We start from the raw sequence: 24,694 nt of genomic DNA, 5'->3' as shown, positions 1-24,694 counted from the left end.
CCTCCCCTCCAGCCCTTCCCCAGCCCTCTACCATCAATCCCTTTCTACCCTGTCAGCCACAAACCCGCCGGGCCTGTCAGGTACACAAGTACTGTGTGATTGTAGAGTGGTGGGAAATACCAGACCACTGACTTGATAATAACAAGAGGTAGGGTGGTTCTTTTTGAGAGGACATTAAAGTGTGTTCCGTACCCTGATGAGCCTTTAAAATGATATCCCCTAATCACAAGTGTGAAGAAAAATACTAGAGTTGATTTTGAAGTTGGTATTTTGAATGGGGTATTTGAATGTGGTAATATAGAATTATTGTGTTAGCTTTTTATCATGGGTTTTCCTAGGGAAGCAGTTTAATATTTAGAAGAGTGTGTTTCCATCTGTGAAATGATTGTGCTTATGGAGACATTTATCCAGTGGTTCCAGCCTGTTAGCTTTGCATCTGTGAGTCTGATGCAGTTGATTTCTGCAGAGAAACAAATTTAATACACTTCTAGTAACATTCCATATATTTATTTATTGTGTGCTGTTTATTTTATTTTTATTCTGCCCTCATAACTCAACCCCTGTAGAGAAAATGATAAAACAGCAATTTTACCCTTTGGAAATATTATTAGACTTTGAGTCTGGTATTATTTGTTGAATGTTTTAGTTTCAGGGTTTGTTACGCTAAATTTTGTAAAAGCATTTGCTAACCTGAATAATTTTTAAAATATGATAAAATCTTGAAAGAAGGCATTTCAATTCTTTCTACTTATTTGATCTTCTGAAAATACTGTTAAACTATGAAAAATAAGCGACTCAGATATTTGAAAATGCAAGTGACTAAAACAAATTGTTATCAAATGAGATCATGTGTGACCAAACCTTATAAGGTACAAAATACTCTGTAGTTATAGCAAAGGCTTCTTTGAAGAGATTCTCTTAGTTATTCTGCAGCCATAGTACTTGATAATCATGGTTTCCCGAGTGTCTTTTGGGTCCAACTCTGCACATACTTGGAGTGGGAGAGAATGAGACACGGCCTCTGCACTTCAGGAGCTCTACAGCCTAGCTCTAGAGGTGATACATACTCAGAAATAACCACATGAGGTGTTACAGCACTGACAGAGTAAGTGCTGTAGGAATGGAGATAAGGGAGAAGTCTCCAGTTGGGTGTCAAGGAAATCTTCGTGGAAAAGGTGAACTTGAAGTCTGTGTTACTCTGGTTATTGTTATCATCATTTCTAATAGAGTTTGAAGGAGAATGACCAGAATTCACACCTCCTGCTTACCTACGCATTTTCATTTGGTTAACTGAGAGCTGGTATGATACAGAGGTTGAGAGAATGAGCTCTGGGGCTGCCCTCTTAACCTCTGTTTTATCCCTCTTCTGTAAAATGAGTATAAGTAACACTGCCTACCTTGTAGGGTTATTTTGAAGATTAAATAATTTAATACACATAAAGCACTTGGGAAAATATCTGCCATATTCCCAATAAATAAAAAAATAGTTTTTTTTTTTTTTTTATCATCATAAGTTATACTGGTCCTTCAAAATTCAGTTCCGTCCTTCTCCAGGAAGTCTTTCCTACCAAACCAAGAGTCTAGGAGTTGCCCTCTCTCCCCTTTATTCCCAGAGTATCCTCAGCATGTCATTGTTGTTGTTAGATGCGACCCCATGTGACAGAATAGAACTGCCTCACAGGGTTTTCTTGGCTGTAGTTTTCATGGAATCAGATTGCCACATCTTTCTCCCACGGAGACCCTGGGTGTGTTTGAACTGCCAATCTTTTGGTTAGCAGCCAAGCACTTAACTTGCACCACCAGGGCTCCTTCAGCATGTCATTACCAGAGCACAAATCAATGGCCTTGATTTTTTTATTTACTTTTATTGAGCTTCAAGTGAACGTTTACAAATCAAGTCAGTCTGTCACATATAAGTTTATATACACCTTACTCCGTACTCCCACTTGCTCTCCCGCTAATGAGTCAGCCCTTCCAGTCTCTCCTTTCGTGACAATTTTGCCCGCTTCCAACTCTCTCTATCCTCCCATCCCCCCTCCAGACAGGAGATGCCAACACAGTCTCAAGTGTCCACCTGATACAAGTAGCTCACTCTTCATCAGCATCTCTCTCCTACCCACTGTCTAGTCCCTTTCATGTCTGATGAGTTGTCTTCAGGAACGGTTCCTGTCCTGGGCCAACAGAAGGTTTGGGGACCATGACCGCCGGGATTCCTCTAGTCTCAGTCAGACCATTAAGTATGGTCTTTTTGTGAGAATTTGGGGTCTGCATCTCACTGATCTCCTGCTCCCTCAGGGGTTCTCTGTTGTGCTCCCTGTCAGGGCAGTCATCGATTGTGGCCGGGCACCAACTAGTTCTTCTGGTCTCAAGATGATGTAGGTCTCTGGTTCATGTGGCCCTTTCTGTCTCTTGGGCTCTTAGTTATCGTGTGACCTTAGTGTTCTTCATTCTCCTTTGCTCCAAGTGGGTTGAGACCAATTGATGCATCTTAGATGGCCGCTTGTTAGCATTTAAGACCCCAGACACCACATTTCAAAGTGGGATGCAGAATGTTTTCATAATAGAATTATTTTGCCAATTGACTTAGAAGTCCCCTTAAACCATGTTCCCCAAACCCCCGCCCTTGCTCTGCTGACCTTTGAAGCATTCATTTTATCCTGGAAACTTCTTTGCTTTTGGTTCAGTCCAGTGGAGCTGACCTTCCATGTATTGAGTATTGTCCTTCCCTTCACCTAAAGCAGTTCTTATCTACTAATTAATCAGTAAAAAGCCCTCTCCCACCCTCCCTCCCTCCCTCCCTCCCCCCCTCGTAACCACAAAAGTATGTGTTCTTCTCAGTTTATACTATTTCTCAAGATCTTATAATAATGGTCTTATACAATATTTGTCCTTTTGCCTCTGACTGATTTCGCTCAGCATAATGCCTTCCAGGTTCCTCCATGTTATGAAATGTTTCACAGATTCGTCACTGTTCTTTATCGATGCATAGTATTCCATTGTGTGAATATACCACAATTTATTTAACCATTCATCCGTTGATGGACACCTTGGTTGCTTCCAGCTTTTTGCTGTTGTAAACAGAGCTGCAATAAACATGGGTGTGCATATATCTGTTTGTATGAAGGCTCTTGTATCTCTAGGGTATATTCCGAGGAGTGGGATTTCTGGGTTGTATGGTAGTTCTATTTCTAACTTTTTAAGATAACGCCAGATAGATTTCCAAAGTGGTTGTACCATTTTACATTCCCACCAGCAGTGTATAAGAGTTCCAATCTCTCCGCAGCCTCTCCAACATTTATTATTTTGTGTTTTTTGGATTAATGCCAGCCTTGTTGGAGTGAGATGGAATCTCATCGTAGTTTTAATTTGCATTTAATGGCTAATGATCGAAAGCATTTTCTCATGTATCTGTTAGCTGCCTGAATTATCTTCTTTAGTGAAGTGTGTGTTCATATCCTTTGCCCACTTCTTGATTGGGTTGTTTGTCTTTTTGTGGTTGAGTTTTGACAGAATGATATAGATTTTAGAGATCAGGCGCTGGTCGGAGATGTCATAGCTGAAAATTCTTTCCCAGTCTGTAGGTGGTCTTTTTACTCTTTTGGTGAAGTCTTTAGATGAGCATAGGTGTTTGATTTTTAGGAGCTCCCAGTTATCTGGTTTCTCTTTGTCATTTTTGGTAATGTTTTGTATTCTGTTTGTGCCTTGTATTAGGGCTCCTAAGGTTGTCCCTATTTTTTCTTCCATAATCTTTATCGTTTTAGTCTTTCTGTTTAGGTCTTTGATCCACTTGGAGTTAGTTTTTGTACATGGTGTGAGGTATGGGTCCTGTTTCATTTTTTTGCAAATGGATATCCCGTTATGCCAGCACCATTTGTTAAAAAGACTATCTTTTCCCCAATTAACTGACACTGGGCCTTTGTCAAATATCAGCTACTCATATGTGGATGGATTTATGTCTGAGTTCTCAATTCTGTTCCACTGGTCTATGTGTCTGTTGTTGTACCAGCACCAGGCTGTTTTGACTACTGTGGCTGTATAATAGGTTCTGAAATCAGGTAGAGTGAGGCCTCCCACTTTCTTCTTCTTTTTCAGTAGTGCTTTGCTTATCTGGGGCTTCTTTCCCTTCCATATGAAGTTGGTGATTAGTTTCTCTATAACATTAAAAAATGACATTGGAATTTGGATCGGAAGTGCATTGTATAGACGTTTTTACTATGTTAAGTCTTCCTATCCATGAGGAAGGTATGTTTTTCCGCTTAAGTATGTCCTTTTTAATTTCTTGTAGTAGTGCTTTGTAGTTTTCTTTGTATAGGTCTTTTACATCTTTGGTAAGATTTATTCCTAAGTATTTTATCTTCTTGGGGGCTACTATGAATGGTATTGATTTGGTTATTTCCTCTTCGATGTTCTTTTTGTTGATGTAGAGGAATCCAAGTGATTTTTGTATGTTTATCTTATAACCTGAGACTCTGCCAAACTCTTCTATTAGTTACAGTAGTTTTCTAGAGGATTCCTTAGGGTTTTCTGTGTATAAGATCATGTCATCTGTAAATAGAGATAATTTGCTTCTTCCTTGCCAATCTGGATGCCCTTTATTTCTTTGTCTAGCCTAATTGCTCTGGCTAGGACTTCTAGCACAATGTTGAATAAGAGCGGTGATAAAGGGCATCCTTGTCTGGTTTCCGTTCTCAAGGGAAATGCTTTCAGGCTCTCTCCATTTAGAGTGATGTTGGCTGTTGGCTTTGTATATAAAAAAAAAAAAATTTTTTTTTTTTTTAGATGCCCTTTATTATGTTGAGGAATTTTCCTTCAATTCCTATTTTAGTGAGAGTTTTTATCATGAATGGGTGTTGGACTTTGTCAAATGCCTTTTCTGCATCAATTGATAAGATCATGTGGTTCTTGTCTTTTGTTTTATTTATATGGTAGATTACATTAATGGTTTTTCTAATATTAAACCAGCCTTGCATACCTGGTATAAATCCCACTTGGTCGTGGTGAATTATTTTTTGATATGTTGTTGAATTCTATTGGCTAGAATTTTGTTGAGGATTTTTGCATCTATGTTTATGAGGGATATAGGTCTGTAATTTTCTTTTTTTGTGATGTCTTTACCTGGTTTTGGTATCAGGGAGATGGTGGCTTCATAGAATGAGTTAGGTAGTATTCCATCCTTTTCTATGCTTAATGGCCTTGATTTTTAATTGTTGCTTTGCTTCTCTGTCTCTTCCACTAAAGTTTCTTGAGGTTGTGAAGTGTGTATAGGCCAGACCTTAGCATTATTTTTAATAGTATTCCTAGAGTTCAGTGATTTTCACTGAATGGATGATTTAATTCAATAAAGATTAAATATATTCAGTATAAGAAGATGGATGTTTTTACAAGGTTGATGGCGATGATGGAGAGAAATGAATTCAGGATATGTTTTGAGATATAATTGATAGCATTTATCGATGGAATGGTGGTGATGGATAAATCAAAGCTTGAGCAACTGAGTAACGATACTGGTTGAAGAAGGAAGACTGGGAGAAGGGTAGGTTCTGCTTTGCGAATGTTTGAGGAGCCTGCTCCACTTTTGAGTAGAGCTGTCAAAATAGGCAGTTGTATATGAGTGTGGAGCTCAAAGAAGAGATCAAGACAGGAAATATAAATCAGGAAGTCTATAACATATAGATGATATATAAAGCTTCTTAGCAGGATCAAATAACCTTATGAGGGAATGTTAAGTTCAGAGGAGAAGGCGGCCCAGAACCACACCTGCAGTGGTCTAGCATTTAGTGGCCTGGAAGGGGGTTGGAGAAGCCAGCAAAAGAAGCTGAAGCAGGAGAAAAACTGGAACAAAGTATCTCAGTGAATGGCCAGTTGGGTCAAATGCAGCTGAGGGATTAGGATGAAAAGTGAGAAGTGTTCATTGAATCTGGCAACATGATGATTGTTGGCTGACCTTGACTCTGCAAGGATGGGGTCCAGAAGCCAAACTGGGATAGGTTCAAGAGTGAATGAGAAATGAGGGAGTAGAAACCTGTAGAAGCTAAATCCTTGAGTAGGCTAAAGGGGATGGGGACCCTGTCTTCAGCATCACCGGCTTTAGTTTCCCAGCCTCCCAGGTCATTTCATAAAGTCCCAAATGGAACTCAACGCACTGCCCTCTAAAATCTCTTCTTCTTGCTAAGTTTCCTATCTCTAGTATTAATGAATTTTCCTTCCTTCCTGTGATCCAAGCTAGACCCTTAGAGTTTTTGTATTCTTTTCTTTCCTCCATTTATCCCCACTTAATCAGTTGCCATGGGCTGTTGAGTCTTCTCCACAGCGTTTTTTAAATAGGACTCCTGCTCTTCATTGCCATTGCCACTTAAGCTGCTCAAGCCAGGCGCTAATTAGCTTTTCCCCAGACTCCTCTAATAGTTTCCTAAATACTGCCTGCTTTTTATCCTCTCTCTTGCCAGTGCAGCTACCCATCACAGCTAGAGTATTTTTCCTCAAGCACAGCTTTACTCATGTTTTTTTCCTGCTAAAAATAAAACCAGGTCCTTGTAGCCTGGCACTTAGAACCTTCTACCTTTATAACCTTACTGCCTACCACTTTCTTTTCATTCAGCCTGCTGCTCTGAAGTATCTACTGTTTCCTAAAGATAACCTGGCCTCTGCCTTCATTTTTCACTGTTACCTCTGCTTGATCTGCCTTCCCTTCTCAAATCCTCTACATCTTCCGTGTTTCCAAATGCTTATTACCTCTGAGAAATGACGGAGCACACCCTAAAAATTATGAAATTCCCAGCATTTCAGTGCTACTGTTTTAGTTTATCAGTTCTGTAGAAGTTCCACAATATTCGTTTACTTAAAACCACAATTATCTGAATCACCCCTACCTCAGTCAATCTTATTTCTTAGGACTTGGGAACAGGAATGACTTGCTCTCTGAAAGGAAGTTTCTTGAAAATGTTACCAGTAGTTGTGGAGCTCTGGGTCATGATACTCGGTAAATAGAGGATGCGAGAAAGAGCGCCCTGTTAGGCCTGTCCTCTTTTCTCAACAGCGGCTTCCTGTGGATTTGATGAAGGAGCCAGAAGGCTGGAGGATGAGCATGGCCTGTCCAAATGAAAGACGGCTTTCCTCAATTGGGCAGTTTCTCATTAATGTAATAGACACTGGGTTCCTTGTTTTATGGATGTTGGTACTTAGGGATGGGGGCATGGGAACAGCAATGTGTGTGAAATTATTACTCTTGAGTTTCAGCTTTTAAAAACAGGAGGTACTTTTAGAAATCTTGCTTTCTACACATTCTGAAAGAAGAAAAGCAAAGAAGTTCTCTAATGATTGTAATTATAGAAATAAGAATTACTTATTAGAATATTGAACTTAATGTTCTGTCAGACCCCCATCAGTGGCTTTAGGGAATTGCTAATGTTAGGCCACAAGTGAGAAGTAAATTGGAGGTAGTTTCAAGATGTTCTCTGGTGATGTTCTCTGGTGATAGCTTGCCTTTGTGTTAGGCCCCAAATGCCTTTCATCCCATTTTTTAGTATAAACCAGGTTTTAGGGATGTTTAATTTGTGCCTTATTGAGCTTTTGACAAATGAAGTTGGACTATTGGCTGAAAGGAGACAATTGCACAATTTTTAAAAGATGGGATTGAAAATAACTTTCTCTTTTCTAGTGATTGAACTATGGTGCTGGGGCATTATTGTATGGAATAGGTATGTTTGGAAAAGAGTGTGATGGCCATCTGATTTAAGACCTTCACTTTGCCAGTCCTTCCTACCAGCTGTAAGTGTAGTTGACTAGTTGGGAACGTGAAGGATATTGTAATTAGTGGCGTGTAATACTGCGAATGTTGTTTGAGGAGAATTCAGAACAGCTCTAGATTTTTAGTAAAATCTAGAGTGCAAATAAAAGATAAATGTCTTATATTTTGAGTGGGAAAACAAACCTTTACTAATAAACTTAATCTCTTCAAAATTAATTTTTATTAGCACTGATAATGAGAAAACAAATACATTACAAAATTATAAGGGAAAACCTAAGGACAACTTGCTTTGACTTCTTTGTAAAAAAACACTTTGTTTTACATTTGTTCTTTTTTCTCCTGCTGTACATTTCCCCAGGGAAACCTTGTATTTCAGCAGCATCCTTGATTGACATTGACAAACCAGAGGCCTTCCCCAAGGCTTACCCTTTCATGGCAGGATGAACTATGGACCTCACTCCTTTGATATGTGCCTTCCCCTTTCATTTGAAAGGGAAAATATATATGAGATGGCTTGTAGCTAGTGTTAAAATGCTATGTTTTCTTATACTTCTAATACTTTAAATTTGGTAGAATTTTTTGAGCAATTAGTAGAGGAATAACAAAATAACTGAAAATAGTTGCTTTAGGTTGATGGCATTGGTAATTTCTATAAAGCATAATTGATAGGTGAGCATTCAGAAATACCACTCTGGGCATTTAAAGTACATAATAAGTTTTTATGATAATGTAAGAGCAGTTTCTGTTGGGAATAGATTGTTTTAAATTTGCATTTTCTTTTTTCCTACAGGAAGGAACTTGAAACCTTCAAAGGTAATGTGTTTAATTCTTTTCTGAAAAGTAGTTGAGAGTTAATTGATGTCAGATGTTCTCACTTGATGATGAGAGAACTCATTCCTTTTTTAAAAAAAATCTGTTCATATCAAAAAGTAAAAGTTTCCTTAATACTGTTTTTGTAGGTTTTATTTCATCACAGGTGGTTTTGATCTTTTAGCTATAACACATGCTCCAAGTGAGAGTTTCTGTTAATGGCCATTATAAGTAGTATGTCAGGAAGGGATCCTGCCAACCTTGAGGTTGCTGAGAATCATTGTCCAAGAAGATTCTGGCCTCTTTTGTGGAAAGTATGGGTCCCATACAGAGGAAGTGGTGATAAGGATGTGCCCCTGCAACTGACCTAGCAGGTCACTTGACCCTCCTCAGATGTTTTTCATACTGGGACCCACAACAGCCACTACCTTGTAACTTTGATTAAGTTGCGTACCTTTTTCAGGCTCAGTTTTTCCATCTGTAAAATTAGAGGCTCTGATGAAATATATTCCATGATTCTGAAATCACCCAGCATTTAGGGAACTTCTGAAGGAGGAGCATGGAAGAAAAATTCTTGGTCCTGTTGCCCCTTACTGGTCATGGAGAAGCACTAGTGAAAAACAGGGAAAACCACACGCTTTGCTTTCCAGAAGCTCAAGGCCCTTCCAATTTGCCATTTTTCAATTTTTTTTAGTTGCCACCAAGTTGGCTCTGACTCATGATGACCTTACATATAACAGAAACATAGCCTGGTCCTGTGCCGTCTTCACAGTCATTGGTATGGTTGAGTCTGTTGTGTCAGTCCATCTCCTTGAGAGTCTCTGTCATTTTTGCTGACTCTCCTCTTTACCAAACACATTGTCCTTTTCTAGGGATTGGCCTTTCCTGCTGACGTGTCCAACGTAAGCAAGATGCACGCTCTCTATCCTCCTAAGGAGCACTCTTCTTATATTCTGTCTTTAGGTTCCCAATTACTCATTTGCAATTAAGTAGTAGAAATCACCATTCTCAGAGAGACTTATTTCAATGAGCAGGAAGACTTGAATTCGTGGCTTTGAACTGGTTCCTTCCTGTTTGAACCCCTGCTGAGAATTTGCATCTCCACCCCAGCTATACTAAATCAGAATGTACATTTTAACAAGATCTCCAGGTGATTCTTAGTATGATAAATTTTGAGAACCACTGCGCTACTAGTGATTCTCAGAACTGGTCCCTAACCAGCAGCATTAGCATTGCCTGGGAACTTGTTAGAAATGCAGATTCTCAGCAGGGGTTCCAACCAGAAGAACTGGTTTGAAGTCCTGCTTGAATTGCTTTTTAAATCACTTCTGATTTAATTGCTTCAAGCTTAATTATATTTCACATGTTTACTAGCATTGACCTTTAGATTTACTGAATAATTAAATATGCTCTGGTATATCATTCTTAGTGGAATTGTTTATGTGTTTGATCTGTTTGATGGTTTTAGAAAAAATGACTAACCCTCAGGAAAAAATATATAAGGGCTTATTCCTAGTATGGCTGTAAGCAAACAGAGTTGTTTTGGCAATTTCTATTTGACTGACTGCAGTTGTAGTAAATGATTAAGTTCATGGCCAGCTTGTTGAGGTTGGTGTTAAATGATCATGTGACGTGTTATCGTGGCTATCATTGTTCTTATTCCATTTGTGAACCACTACCCATGTACATTATTTTTCATCAGTAGTTTGAAATTCTGGTAAAATGTTTTTTTCTCTCTCATTCTTTCTTTTGGTTGACTAGTTTAGCATCTTATATAATGGTAAGAGATGGGTGGGGGGGGCCAATCAAGTTAACACTGAAAGACAGGCAAGGACACAGATTATGTAAAATGTCAGTTTTATTTGCCTCTCAGTACTGAGATGTTCTTTTTTATAGTATGACAGTATTCACGGAATAAAAAGAAAAAACCAGCAGGATGCAGAAGGTCAGGTAGAGTTGCATATTACTTGATAGAATAATTCAGTTTCCGTTGCAATATCTTGTTTATACACACATCCATAATTATATGCGTCATTTAATAGCTGTCAGATCCACCCACCCACAGGCCAGTTAGCTCTCAACTTTGAACAAACTCTAAATTGATTATTGCATCTCGTCTCTTTTTTTTAGTATCAATATTCATTAAAAATTCTTTCTTCTTGAGTACTTCGCTAATATCTCAAAAGCATGAATAGTATATAACCAGAAAAAAAAGAAAAATATGACTACTCTTCCACGGCATTCGTGCAGAAATAAATTATTCAAACATATTGTAACAATTTATTATTTTGTGAACATTGCCTTTGTTTTTCTTTTTCAAAGTACAAGAAAACAAAAAGTTTTACTTCCTCTAATTGTGTGTTTTTTCCCCCCCACCCCCAACTTTTGGTTGTGTTTAGCAGCTCTTTTCTAAGTTGGGAAAACATACATTTGATTCCGACTCATAATGACCCTACAGGACAGAGTAGAACTGTCCCACAGAGTTTCCAAGGAGTGCCTGGTGGATTCGAACTGCTGACCTTTTGGTTAGGAGCTATAGCTCTTAACCACTATGCCACCAGAGTTTCCAAACCCAAAGTTAGTAACCCCTAAAGTTAATAATATAGGTTGGTATCCTTCACTGAGTTCTGGGTTCTCCCATCTGTACTGCTTTGGGGTTAATGAGTTAGGTCCACTCTTACGCCACACACAGCAAATATCTACAATATTATTAAAACCAGTTGTTTGTATTTTACTACTAGCAGCAGGAAGGTTTTCTTTGTTCCTCAAATACTGCATTCCTTTAAACTTTTCCAGTGGCAGTCACTTGAATATTAGCCTATAAAAAGAGGAGAATAGGACCTTAAAAGTCCTAATTTTATCATTCCATGGGGAAGAACTTTCACTATTATAAGCACATGTAAAGTAACTAAAGGTTTCACAGTCCTTAAAGACATGGGAAATTTGCCGTGGGCAGACATGCTTGTTGTTCAGGAATTATTATGTTTCCACTTTAATTTTCAAAAGATTATCATCCTATATATAAGTCTTAAAATTACTCTTAAGATTTTTCAAGTGCAAGTCTAGAAGTATTGTACCACTGAAAAGAGTAGAGGTAAGAATATCCAGGTTTGGATTGGGTATCATTCTTACTGCCATAAGATCCCTGACTTAACATGTCTTTAATGTGCAGTCTTGGTCTTTACCTTCACTCAAGTGCCTCTTCAAAATTAGCCATCATTCTCCATTTTGTCGATAAAACATACCGACTGGTACCCACAGAGTGCTGAATGCTCATGACTGGTAGACTGCTCTCCAGTACATCCAGATACTTCTGCTTCTACCAGTTCAGTTGAATGCTTACCCAAAGTGAGTTGTGTTTGCTCCTAAACTCATTTATGCTAGAGTTACATGCTATCGTAATGTGCAATTTAATTAATATTAGGTAAAATGATGAAACCTCAGAGTTGAGGAGAATCATTTGTGAGAAAACTAAATTGGCTGCTTTGGAAAGACTTAATATAGGTAAGTAAAAAACCCAAAACCAAACCTATTGCCGTCGAGTCGATTCCAACTCATAGCGACTCTATAGGATAGAGTAGAACTGCCCCATAGAGTTTCCAAGGAGCGCCTGGTGGATTCAAACAGCCGACCTTTTGGTTAGCAGCTGTAGCTTGGAACCACTACGCCACCAGCGTTTTCATAGGTAAGTAGCTTTTTAAAAAAATTGCTGGAAAAGGCATACTTAAGAATTGGAAAAGATTTGGGGAAAAAAATCATAAAAACCCTGCAAGATTCTATATACAGATTATAGAACGTGTCTTAAATTTCTGTTCTACTTTAAAGAAATAGAGTGAAAATTTTATCCAGTGTAATACAGATGGGTGATTTATGCAGGAATTTTTGGTCAGTGGGACCCATGCTTAAAGAATTCATGAATTTTTTTTTAATATGGTTATATTTCAAACTAAAATGTTCACGTATATATTTTAATGGATTCCTACATTAACTGCTTTTTTTTTTAATTAAACGACCAATATAGGTCCCAATCGTATCATAATAAGAGGTGTAGTTCCCTACTCAATATAAAATTCCATGAGCATGCCAGAAATGTGACTAGCCCATGGAAAAGGCAGCTGAAGCCTGCATGATATAGTATGATCACATTTAAGACTTAGCTCTTGAAAACAGAGCTAGTGAAAAGGACCAGGCCAGGGTGATCTGAGAAATAGGAGGAAAGCCAAGACAATTTAGTGCCTAGAAAGCCCAGAAAGGAGAAAATTTAAAGGAGAAATGGGTATCAGCTATATAATACAGAGAAGCTGAGCAGAATAAAAATATATGTATGAGATAGTAAATAGGTAATTGGTGCTCAGAAAGAGCTATTTGTAGAGGGAGAATCCAGGCTGCATGTTAGAAGTATATGTATGAGAAGTTAGGAAGTAAAGTCTGCATGAACTAACTATTCTTTTATGAACTGAGGGAACGAAATGAAAAGATAACCTCAGATAGAATCAGGGTTAAGGTCAGGGAAAAACGTGAAATTGAAGATGTTAAAGGAGGTGATTGCAGTCCTAGAGAAGGTAGAAAGAAATGATATACAGGTAGGTCATTCTTCCCTTTCCCTGAAACCCTAGAGAAGGATGGCTGATAATATAGCAGAAAATTAATGTGGAGGGAGGAATCATTTTTGAGAATCCACCTGAGAAAGGATAGCTGAATTCTGAGCTATACTCAGAAGCAAAAACAAAAGCCAAAACAAATTACTTTGGTGAAGAGCATATATGATGGTCCAATGGGGATGGTCATCTTGGGTGCTAAAAAAAGTGTGCTGAAAGTGCTTAGCCGTGGAGTTTAGGCTGGGGAGGAGAGGCGAGGCCTGGCTAGACCAGCAAAATAAACAGGATTAGAGGTACTAGGGATGGTGTATATCATAAAGACCAAGAATATTTTCAGTGCTTGAGTTGGATTTTGTGGTCAAAGAAGGGAATTTCAGTTTGAAATTTTGAAGGTGGAACAATTCCCAGTGATGAAGAAGGTTAAATTCAAGTAAAAATAATAGAAGTTACCAAATTGAGTTGGTGATCTAAATCAAAGAATTCAGAGACTAAGGTTAGAAGTCTCGCTTGTTTGGATGACTCTTGGATATGAATTTTGCATACTACTGACTTGGGTGGCCCTTAACATGTCACAAATCTGGATGATGATAATAGATGGTAAACTTGGGTAGAATTTGTTGTTTCAGTTCAAGAATTAGCTTACATTTAAGGCCTTAACTATCCAGCAGTCATTTGACAATAGTTAAGTGATGGGGACTCAGTTTGGGTGATACGGTGATGACTCTGACAGAGCCTTTGTCCTCGAGGAACTCACAGGCTTATAGAATAGACGGACAAATTTAATTTTAATATACTCTAAGAATGTGTTATTGTTAGCTGTCATCGAGCTGATTTTGACTCATGGCAACCCCATATATGTTAGAGTAGAACTGTGCTCCATGGAATTTCCAAAGCTGTGACCTTTTGGAACCTGATTGCCAGGCTTATCTTCTGAGGAGCCTCTGGGTGGGTTCAAACTGCTAAGCTTTCTGCTGGCAGTCGAGTACTTAACTATGTGTGCCACCCAGGGACTCCTTACTATAAGAATGTACTACAGTGAAAATAAGCAGACTGAGATGGGAGTAATTGACTATTTAGAAAGAGTGACACTAAGCTGGATCTGAATGATGAGTTCTTACCAGGCTGAAGAGGACATCCTGGGAAGAGCTCTGGACAATTGCAAAGATGCAGAGATGTTTATTTTATCTTGAGAGTACAAGTTGAAATGTAATTTCTTCATGGGTATGGGTTTTAGACAGGAGGGAACTGCAAATAATTTGTTACTGCTGAAGCATATGGTGTGTGGGGTGAAGCAGTGAAAGATGGAGTTGGCGACGTAGGCAGGGAACAAACGATGCATAGCCTTTCATGTCATGCACAAGACTGCGACCTTTTCCTTTGGGCCAGTTTGCTCCCAAGAGAAATGAAAGTATGCAAGACAATAGGAGTGGAGGAGAAAATTGGAGCTTCTATTTATGTTTCTTTTTTATGTCATCCTTTTAAATTACTATTTTTATGTATATTATATAAGAAGTTAGTACAGGAATATGTGCATATGGTATGTAAATATACACATTTGGGGTGCATGTTAGAAATTTTTGCTCTTGGGTGGTTGCAGGATCAAAAATCTTAAGGTGACCGTTGTAGCTGATCTGGACGGAGTGGGAGAACCCGAAGGTTTTACTCAGGGCAGCAGGATCAAATTTATATTTTAGAGCAAGTTTCCTGGCATCAGTATAGAAGTTAGATTGAAGAAGAATAAGTCTAGAGCAAGAGAAACTAGTTAGGAAACTATTAGAAAGATTTGGATTAAGGCAGTGGTAGAATGGAGAGAAAGACAAATGGAAGAAATTGAGTAGGTAAAATAAGAAGAACTTGATGACCATTCTGAGAAGCCTAGGATGAATTCCTAGGATTCTGGTTAGGACATTTGGGCAAGTAGTTTTCTCATTAACCAGCATGTGTAGTACAGGTGAAAGAGCAGGTTTGTTAGTGCATTCTGTCGATTTTATTTTTTGGGGTGGGTGGGAGGGTAAAATTATCAGTTTATTAATGACTTCAGGCAAATGCCAATAACCCCACAAAAGTTCAAAACATTTTGATGTCAGCTAAATTGAAAAATACTTTTAAAAAACTGTTTTGTCAGGGTTTAATTTACATACCATGTGATTCATCCACTTTAAGTGTACAGTTCAGTGGTTTTTAGTAAATGTGTGGACTTCCGGCAGCTGTCACCGTAACGCGGTTTCAGAGCATTTTCATCACCCACAGTGATCCCTTTCTGCCTGTTGGCAGTCCATCCCCGCTCCCACTGCCAGCCTCAGGATATCGTAAATCAGCTTTCTATCTCTATAGATTTGCCTTTTCTGGACATTTCACTAATTTTTAATACATTTGTAGAGTTATGCAACCACCACCATAATCTAGTTTTAGAACATTTCCGTCACCCCAGAAAGTTCCTTTGTGCTTGTTTGCATTCAGTTTCTATTCCTACTGCTGCCCCCAGGCAACCACTGATGTGTTCTCTGTCTCCGTGGACTGGCCTTTTCTGGACATTTGATATGAGTGGGGTTATACGATATGTGGTCTTTTTGCATTTGGCTTCTTTTACTTAGCATAATATTTTTGAAGTTCATCTGTGTTGTAGTGTATGTCAGTAGATCGTTCCTTTTTGTTTTTTAATTAACATGAAAAAAAAAAACCCATTGCTGTCTAGCCGATTCTAATTCATGGTGACCCTATAGGCCAGAGTAGAACCGCCCCACAGGGTTTCCAAGGAGCGCCAGGTAGATTCTAACTGCCAGCCTTTTAGTCAGCAGCTGTAGCACTTAACGACTACGCCACCAGGGTTTCCAATTAATATTCTGTTATATGAATATACCTTATTTTGTTTATCCGTTCACTAGCTGATGGACGCTTGCATTGTTTCCAGTTTTTTACTCTTATGAATGTTACTGCTATAATCGCTAATATGCAAGTCTTTGTGTGGACATATATTTTCTTTTTTTCTTGGGTTGATAGCTAAGAGTGGAATTTCTGGGTCAAATGGTTAAGTTTTATGTTTAACTTTTTAAGAAACTACCAAATTGTTTTCTAAAGTGGTTGTACCATCTGCCTTCCCACCAGCAATGTATGAAGGTTCCAGTTTCCCCTGTTCCTCGCCAACACTTGTTATTGTTGCTCTTACGTTTAAGTCTATGATCCATTTTTTCCCTATGATACATTTAAGTTAATTTTTGTGTGTTGTGTGAGTAAGCATCTAAGTTTTTTTACATACTGATATTCAGTGGTCTCAGAACCATTTGTGGGGAAGGTTGTCTTTTCCTCCATTGGATTGCATCAACACCTTTGTAGAAAATCGGTTGATCATACCTGTACTTTTCTGGACCATCAGATCTGCCCTTATTGTCATTACTATACTGCCTTGACTACTGTAGGTTTGTATTAAGTTTTTAAATCGGAAAATATAAGTCTTCCAACTTTCTTCTTTTTCAGAATACATATGAATATTTTAAATTCGTTGGTTTCTGTATAAATTTTAGGATCAATTTGTCAATTTCTAAAAAAAAATGCCTCTCGAGATTTTAATAGGAACTGCATTGAATCTATAGATCAGCTTGGGGAGAATTGCCATCTTAACAGTCCATGAATACAGACTGTCTCTCTGTTTATTTAGATCTCGATTCTTCTCAGCAGTGTTTTGTAATTTTCAACATATAAGTATTATGCTTCTGTTAAATTTATTCCTAATAAATGTATGTTTATTAAATGTATTACTTACGTTTTTTAAGTAAGCATAATTTGTTAAGTAAATTCTGTCTTGAGCATTTTAAATTTGAGGTGTCTGAGACTTTACAGATGACGTGTCCAGTGGACAGTTGGACCTCAGGAGATAGATCTGAGCTCAGTTTGGAAGCTGTCAGCATACAGGTGGGAATGGGAACCTTGAGTTTGGATGGAGTTGCCTGGAGAGAGCAGGAAGAATAAGAAAAGATGGAGATGGATGGAAATCTAGGAAGCACCAACATTCACAGGACAGGCACAAGAAAAGAATGAGCTGCTTATGATGGAGGCTGAGAACAGTCGGCCACTGAGATAAGGGGAAGAGTGTGGTGTTAAAGCTGAGGAAGGAGAACATGTCAAGGAAATGTCAAGAAGCAGTGTCATATTGCTGCAAAAAGGGCACAGTGAAATATAGTCTGAGAAGGTTCATTTAATTTGGCAGTTAAGCGCTAATTGGTGACCTTAATAAGAACAATTTCAGCAGCATGGGGGTGTGTGTGTGTAGATAGCGCACATGCCGGTAGGGTAGGAGTTGGAAACAGGTTGGCAGAGGATTACGAAATCAGTGGAATGTTCTGCCTTGTTCACCCTTCTGACCCTGGTGCTTGGCACATTGGTACTTAATATTTGGGAATGACCGGTTCAGTGAATGAGGAAGTTGAGACCGTACTTTCAAAAGCTAGGGCGGGCTAAGGGGAGGAAGGATAGAAGTTAGAGGGAAGGGTTAAGGGGAGGATTTTTTTTTTTTTTTAATTTGGGTGAAACTTGAGTGCCTTTATATGAAAAGTGAGAAGGGGCAGTAGAAGGTGAGAGGTTGAAGATAGAGGTTGATTGATGAAGCTATAATTCAGAGCCGACCAAAAAACAGAAAAAGACTGCTGACAAGTGTTTGTAACTGTTGGAATTTTGATGATTTAAGATACTTATTAAAAATACATAGCATATTTCAAGTCACTGGTTAGTGTTTGCTGAATTTGAAGGAATGTTTAGGCTAAAGTTACAATCAGAATGAAGTGAGGGAAATTTAAAGATACTTTATGTGTTTGGAAATGAACTATATCCTTAATTTTTTTTTTTTTTTACTTTCAGATAGCAAGGTTTCTTCTCTGTTTTGCTATGTTAATTATGCATCTTTGTTTCTAGATTACAAATTCAGATGGGTTTAGTGTGTTTTCAACCCCCCTCCCCTGCTTTGAGCAGCATTTGGTTCGGTCCACATTTGTGCACACATCTTTGTACACCGGAGCCCCTGAGAGCTTGCATTGGGCTTTGACAGAGGCAGTAGATTCCGACGTACGTCTGTTTAAGCCATCAGAAGAAAACTAACAGGCTTTCTACAGTTTGTCTGGAAAAATCTGCTTCCAGCTTCTGCCTCACTTCCTTTGTTCTCCATCCCAGAGGATGCACCTCCGTGGAGCTGCTTGCTAACTGGAGGCTTCCCTGGACCAGCCCTGAGCTGCTGCGCACTTGTCAGTTCTCACATCCATGTCAGCTCCCGGACCCACCGAAAATAGTCAGAGGAGTCCCTGTAGGTGGAACTTTATTTCATGTTTTCCTCAGCTGCTTTTCTTTAAAAAATTTAATTCCGTGCTTGGGTACATTGCAGCATTTGTACGGCATGCAGATGATACATTATTAGAAAAAGCAGAAATTAAATTGCAGCTTGATTTGAACCAATAAGCAGTACATTGTAACGAGAGCATTATTAGTTTTCTTTACGTTACCAAGAGGTAATAATTCATTAATTCCTAAAGCTAACAAGTAAAAAACGTGGGATGGAAATCTAGGACTTTTGCTTTTGTAATATTGGATCTTATGACCTATCAGGTGAAATTCATCAGACAGACATTTTAATGAGGCAGCATTTTATATTAAAAGATAAATGTAAAATACCGGGAAGGCAATGCCAGCTGTTTTAATAACGAGTCCAGTTCTTAGGGGTGCAGCTCCATAAAACCCGTTCAACATCCCTTGCTGCTAGTATGTTCATTTTCTAAGAAGCAGTTAATATAGTTAAATACGTGGGCCATATCCAGTGATACTGTAAAGTTAAAATTTATTCCATGCTACTCTACGCGTTAGTCTAAAATGGGTGATTTTCAAAATGGGTTTTGAAAATGTCAAAATGTTTCATAAAAGTTAAATATATATATGTATTCTTTGTATAATTATACAGAACTTCAGTGTACCCTTTCATTCCCTGTTGGCCAGAGGCCAGGGTTTTAGCAGCTATCTATGTGTGGTGCTTTTATGTATGTATTTTGCAAGGATTTATTTTTTTTTTTTTTTATTGAACTTCGGAACTTACTACAGGAAATTAAATATTGCTGGATTTTTTTTTGTTGTTGTTGTTGAATAATTTATTATTCCATCGATAGAGATAACAGAGGAAGAACTTTAAAATGCCGTATGGTGCCTTTAAAATGGCATATGCTGTGACATGTTACGCACCGTGCCCTGTCAGGTAGAAATCCACTTGTTTTCAAAGGAAGAAATGAAAAGAAGTGCACGTGGTCCCTCATCTCTCATCTGCCACAGTAGTCTGTTGTTGAGGTTACCAATTAGAATAAAGTAAATCAAACTGGAATTAAAGGAAAAGTTCCTTCTTTTTCTCCCTCTCTCATGTCTATCTTTGTAGAATATAGGCAAACTGAAAGTCATTTACCTCAGACAGACATATCATTAACTGAATTACAGTGACAGCTCAGGAATTCATTATAAAATTGGAGCAACAATGGAGCGGAATTCTAATGAGGTATTACCACTTCTTTGCTTATTATTTGCTTGCTGAGTGTCCAGGGAAAAACTGGTAAGAATGAATGAAGTAAGAACTTTGTTTCTTTTTAAAGTATTTATGGGGAATGTAATCAATGACATGTTTTTCTTTTCTTCCCTCAGTCATACTAAATGGTTCTGAGAGTGAAGATTTGAATATGCCATAAAATTTTTTAAAAATGTAGTTATTCACTTAAGAAATTATTCCCTGAAAATTTCTATTTGTTGGTGAATACTGGCAAGGTTTCTAAAGTTTCTGCTCTTCTTTAGCAATATAAAATTTTTCACATGTAAGTGTGTAGAAGTAAATATTCATTTCTAAAAAGCTGGCTTATGTTTCTATGTTAGTGTTTAAATACAGTTAGTATTTCTGTCTTTTAGTACAGAAATATTTATATCCTGTCTGTCAATTTTGGCTCCAAGACAGTTTATTTTTAAGACCTAGTTGATTCTTTATTCTGTTACCCTTTCATGAGATATCATATGTGGTGTGACCTGATAAATCACCAGAACTTTCTAAAATAATGTTTTATATTGAAGGGGAATTGGAACTCTAGCAGCTTGTTTAAATAGTAAACTGCACAAAAATACTTTTGAGATTAGGGTTGTGATGCCTGTTACCTTTCTGAGATTTCTTATAGTGATTATATACCACTATTGTGTGATCAGTAATTATAGCAATAGAATATTTTAGAAATGTATCGAGGCAGTTTTTTTGTTGTGTATCATGTGTGTTTAGAATCATGAACAACTACAGCTGTTTTGTTTCATTACCTTTTTGCTGGAACATGTTACAAACTTGACAGCAAAAATTATACCTTTCAGAAAACTAAATGCCAGTACCATGAAAAGGAGAGTTCTATGAAAATGTTACCTGTCAGGCTCAAAAACAGGTTTTATCTGTTGAATTCATATGGAGCTTCATGATTTTGTCTCAGCTCTTTGGAGGCTTATCCTGTTGCTGGCCGCTGATGGAGTTTGTAGGTTCTCAGAAGACTGGCAGTTACCTGATGGTTTTTATAGATTTCCAGGGTAAGGGAGAAGTCAAGGGGCCAGCTGACCTGAGGAACTCTGCCTTGTACTTAAATATTCATCTGGGTTTCCTTGTAGAGGTATTCTCATGGGAAACAAACACAAAAACCAAACCCATTGCCATGGAGTTGATTACAACTCTTGGCAACCCCATGTGTTACAGAATAGAAGTGCTCCATAAGGTTTTCTTGGCTATAATCTTTATGAAAGGAGATTGCCAGGCCCTTCTTTGGCAGCACCACTGGGTAGGTGCAGACCTCCAGCCTATAGGTTAGTAGTTGAGTGCAAACCATTGGTGCCACCCAAGGACCTGCCATGCTCATGGAAAGGATACCATAAATAAAGATGTATGAAGTTTGGTTAATTGGATTATATTTGAGGACTAAAAACGTGTTTATTCTAGGTAAGGCAAATAACTCAAGAAACATTGGAACAATATTGAGCTGTTTAAGTCACTTTTCTATTTTTCTTAGACATTATTTAAAGTATGTATGTAAGACAAAAAGTATTAGAATAGGATACTTATTAGTACGCTGTTCAAACCCACCAGCAACTCTGTGGGAGAAAGATATGGCAGTCTGCTTCCGTAAAGATTGCAGCCTTGGAAGCCCTATGGAGCAGTTCTCCCCTGTCTTATATGGTCACTATGAGTTGGAAATGACGTGATGCAACAAGTTTTTTTTGTTTTTAGTTTTAGATAAAAGAATTGAGTAGTTGGAAACCTATTTAAAGATGACTCATCGGTTCTATTTACGTTTATTTTTAATTGAAAAATATAAATATTATAATAAAAACTGTCAGTAATTTCAATGATGTGATCAAAAAATAAGCAGTAATATTTGAATATGTGAGCTGGCGGTCAGAATTTGCTGCTGTTGTCATTTAATAAAACTAGTGTGGTAGAAGATACCTGCCCTATCACTATCAAATATAATTCTGTTATTTCTATTAAAATTATAATACAGAAAAGAAGGAAACTACTACTCACTAAGCATTTATAGTGTGTTAGCTGTGTGATTTGATATCTTAGTACCACAGTATTTCATTTAGTATTACAATAACTTGTAAGATGAGAAGAGTGAGACCCAGAGAGGTCAAAAAAGCCCCCTGCGTCACCCAGCCTACATTTGAGCAGGGATTTAAACCCAGGAATGTCTGCCTTCAAAACCTGGGTTTTTCTCACTTCACCACAATGATTCCTGGGAAGTGCTGAAAAGTAAACAATAAAATTTAATCTTCTGTGTTGACTTTTTCTTAGGTATTGCATTTATCTAGTCCGTTTCCCATTCTCTTCCAGGTGGATTTCAGTTCACAGACTTTAGACTAATAAGCTAAATAGCTTATTGAGCTTTCACCTTTAACTTGGTTTTAACTGGTCTTGCCTTGTAGCTCTCCTTCTGTCATACCTGGGTGTCTTAGAGACAAAAACAAGCACCCACCCAGTGTAAAAGACACAACTTCATTCATGCTGCAGAGCCCTGGAGGGTTCCTCTGAATTTGAGATGTGGGGTGAGACTCCGAACAGAACTGGAGAAAAGACTCTTAAGGCCAGCAGCCTCCCTCCCCACACTGGGCCTGAGTCTGACATGTAAAAAGATACATAATTCTTTTGAGTTCAGATACTGATTTCCTAGTAACTGTCCTGAAAGGATTGCCTGCAGTGTCCCCATTTTCTGCTTCCGGAATAATATCTTAGAAAAATCTTTTAAGCCATGTAACCTAGCACCCTATCCTACATAGAACCCCTGTGCGAGCAGTTCCGAAAAATGTTTACAGTTTGTTGAACTGTCCATGCAGTTTGTTGAACTGTCCATGCTCTCCTCTCCCATCCTAAGTTTCAGAGTCTTAGTTCCCTAAACCTTCTTTTTCATAACATCTCCTCGAGATGCTTTACTCTCCTGTCACCTGCCTCTGGGCACATGCTAGTTTTCGAGTCAAACCCAAAAAACCAAATCTGTTACCGCTGAGTGTATGCTGACTCACGGCCACCCCATGTGTTAAAAAATAGAACTGTTCCATAGGGTTTTCTTGGCTGTAATCGTTACAGAAGTAGATTGCCAGGCCTTTCTTCCGTGGCACTGCTGGGTGGGTTTGAGCTGCCAACCTTTAGGTTAGTGGTCAGGTGTGAACTGTTTACATCATCTGAGGGCTTCTTCTCAAGTTCTCCAATACTCCTTAAAAAATGTGCCTAGAGCTGCAGAGTGCTCCGGAAATGGTGACTGTTAACCGTAGTTTTTAGCCACTTTTTCACCTGCTTAGCTTATGTTTAACTCATGTTCAACCACCGTGCCCACATCTTTTTAATGTGTAAGTACCCCTAATCTTTTTTTTAAAAAATGGCTATGAAAGCAGTATACCTGCATTGTAGACAATTAGGAAAATAAAAAAGCTACGAAGAAAAAAAATTAAATCACTAATCAGAAATAATCTCAAATATTCTGAGGTTTTAATATATGTATCGAAAGTTGGGATATGTACAAAGTTGGAATATGATATAAAACTTGTACCTTGTTTTTTCACCTTATGAAATGAGTTTTCCCCATGTCATTAATTTTTTTGAAAAATACCATTTTCCTATTGTTGGAAATTTAGGAAGTTGCCCGTTTTATGCTAATTATAAGTTATACTGTAATAAACATGTCTATGCACACATACTGTTTTCCTAGGGGCAGATTTCTTAGCGCCTGACAGCTCAAGTTGCTAACCAAAAGGTTGGCAGTTCAGATCCACCAGCTGCTCCTTGGAAATCTTGTGGTTCTACTGTGTCCTATATGGTTGCTTTTACATGGAATCAACGGCAGTGGGTTTGGGTTTTTAAAGGGTTACCCATTTTTTTAAAGGTTCTTTAATGGGTAAAAGCCCACTAGCTTTTAAAAAGGTTATGCCAGTTTATGCTTCCATTAGCAGTATATGTGACTGTATGTAGTTCATGTACCCTCATCAGAAATGAGAATTTCTCTCCTTTACTAATATGGGGCCCTGGTGGCACAGTGGTTAAGAGCTCAGGCTGCTAACCAAAAGGTTGACAGTTCAAATCCACCAGCCACACCACGGAAACCTATGGGGCAGTTCTACTCTATCGTATAGGGTCGCTAATAGACTTGACAGCAATGGTTTGGTTTTGGTTTTATTAATATGACAGGAAAAATAACATTTGCATGCCCCAATTAGGGTCCGTGCCCTGGAGCAGTCGAGCCAATGAAACATACTCCAAGTCAGAAAGAGTGAGAAAGTTTATTAAGGAGATGTCTACATCACCGGGGACCCAGCAACAGCACAGACTGTCTCTATGGAGTCCCAAGGAGCAATTTTACATTAGAGTTTATATAGAATCTTACAAGGGTTAGAAGTGCCTTTGTAGTCTGCAGATGGCCTGGCTGGAGGAGTTATTCGTTACAAGATAGCGACAAAAGACTCTTTATCAGACTAAAGAGATACATAATCAGATACCTGGGCTCTGATTTTCCTGTGGTGGTGGAGGGGTTGTAAGTCACAGGTGGTCTGACAGAATGAAACAAAGTTATTTGCATCAGATTAAAGCAAAGAACAAAGTCGTTCGTTAATGTTAGGTCAAAACAAAGTCATTAACAGAGGTATGTGAGGAAGGAGGCGGGCAGAGCAAGGCGAAGAACTTACAGGTTCATCATGGCATTAATAATGCCAAGCTCTCAGTCACTCATTTTGAAAAAGGAGAAAACATGCTGGGGAGTATTGGGGGTCACAGTGGTGAGGTTAAATATGGTTTATTAACTTTTTTTTTTTTAATGAATTGTTCATGACTTCTGGCCATTTTCAGTTGGGTTTTAGTTATTGATTTGAATGAGGTCATTACATATTAAGGATATCAAGTCGTCATATTTATTGTAGGTATTTTGCTCCAGCTGGTTATTTGCCTTTTAGTTTTGTTTGCTTTTGTATTACACATGGAAGTTCAATATTTTATGTATTCAAATGAATGTTCTGTTAGGAT

The 24,694-nt window shown here is 38.2% G+C and overlaps 1 protein-coding gene across 2 annotated transcripts in view; it reads left to right on the top strand.

Annotated features, from left to right (window-relative positions):
- Positions 1-24,694, top strand: part of DTNBP1 (dystrobrevin binding protein 1) — a 183,982-nt gene that overhangs the window by 102,062 nt on the left and 57,226 nt on the right. For both annotated transcript variants that reach the window (XM_049884328.1, XM_049884337.1), the window contains exon 7: positions 8,538-8,560. In XM_049884328.1, coding sequence (XP_049740285.1) covers positions 8,538-8,560 — 23 coding nt within the window. The remainder of the gene's footprint in view (positions 1-8,537; positions 8,561-24,694) is intronic.

This window comes from Elephas maximus, chromosome 1 (assembly GCF_024166365.1).
Source record: "Elephas maximus indicus isolate mEleMax1 chromosome 1, mEleMax1 primary haplotype, whole genome shotgun sequence".
NCBI classification, from domain to species: Eukaryota; Metazoa; Chordata; class Mammalia; order Proboscidea; family Elephantidae; genus Elephas; species Elephas maximus.
The sequence above is the reverse complement of the archived record's forward strand: the minus strand, read 5'-3'. Positions and strand labels throughout refer to the sequence as shown.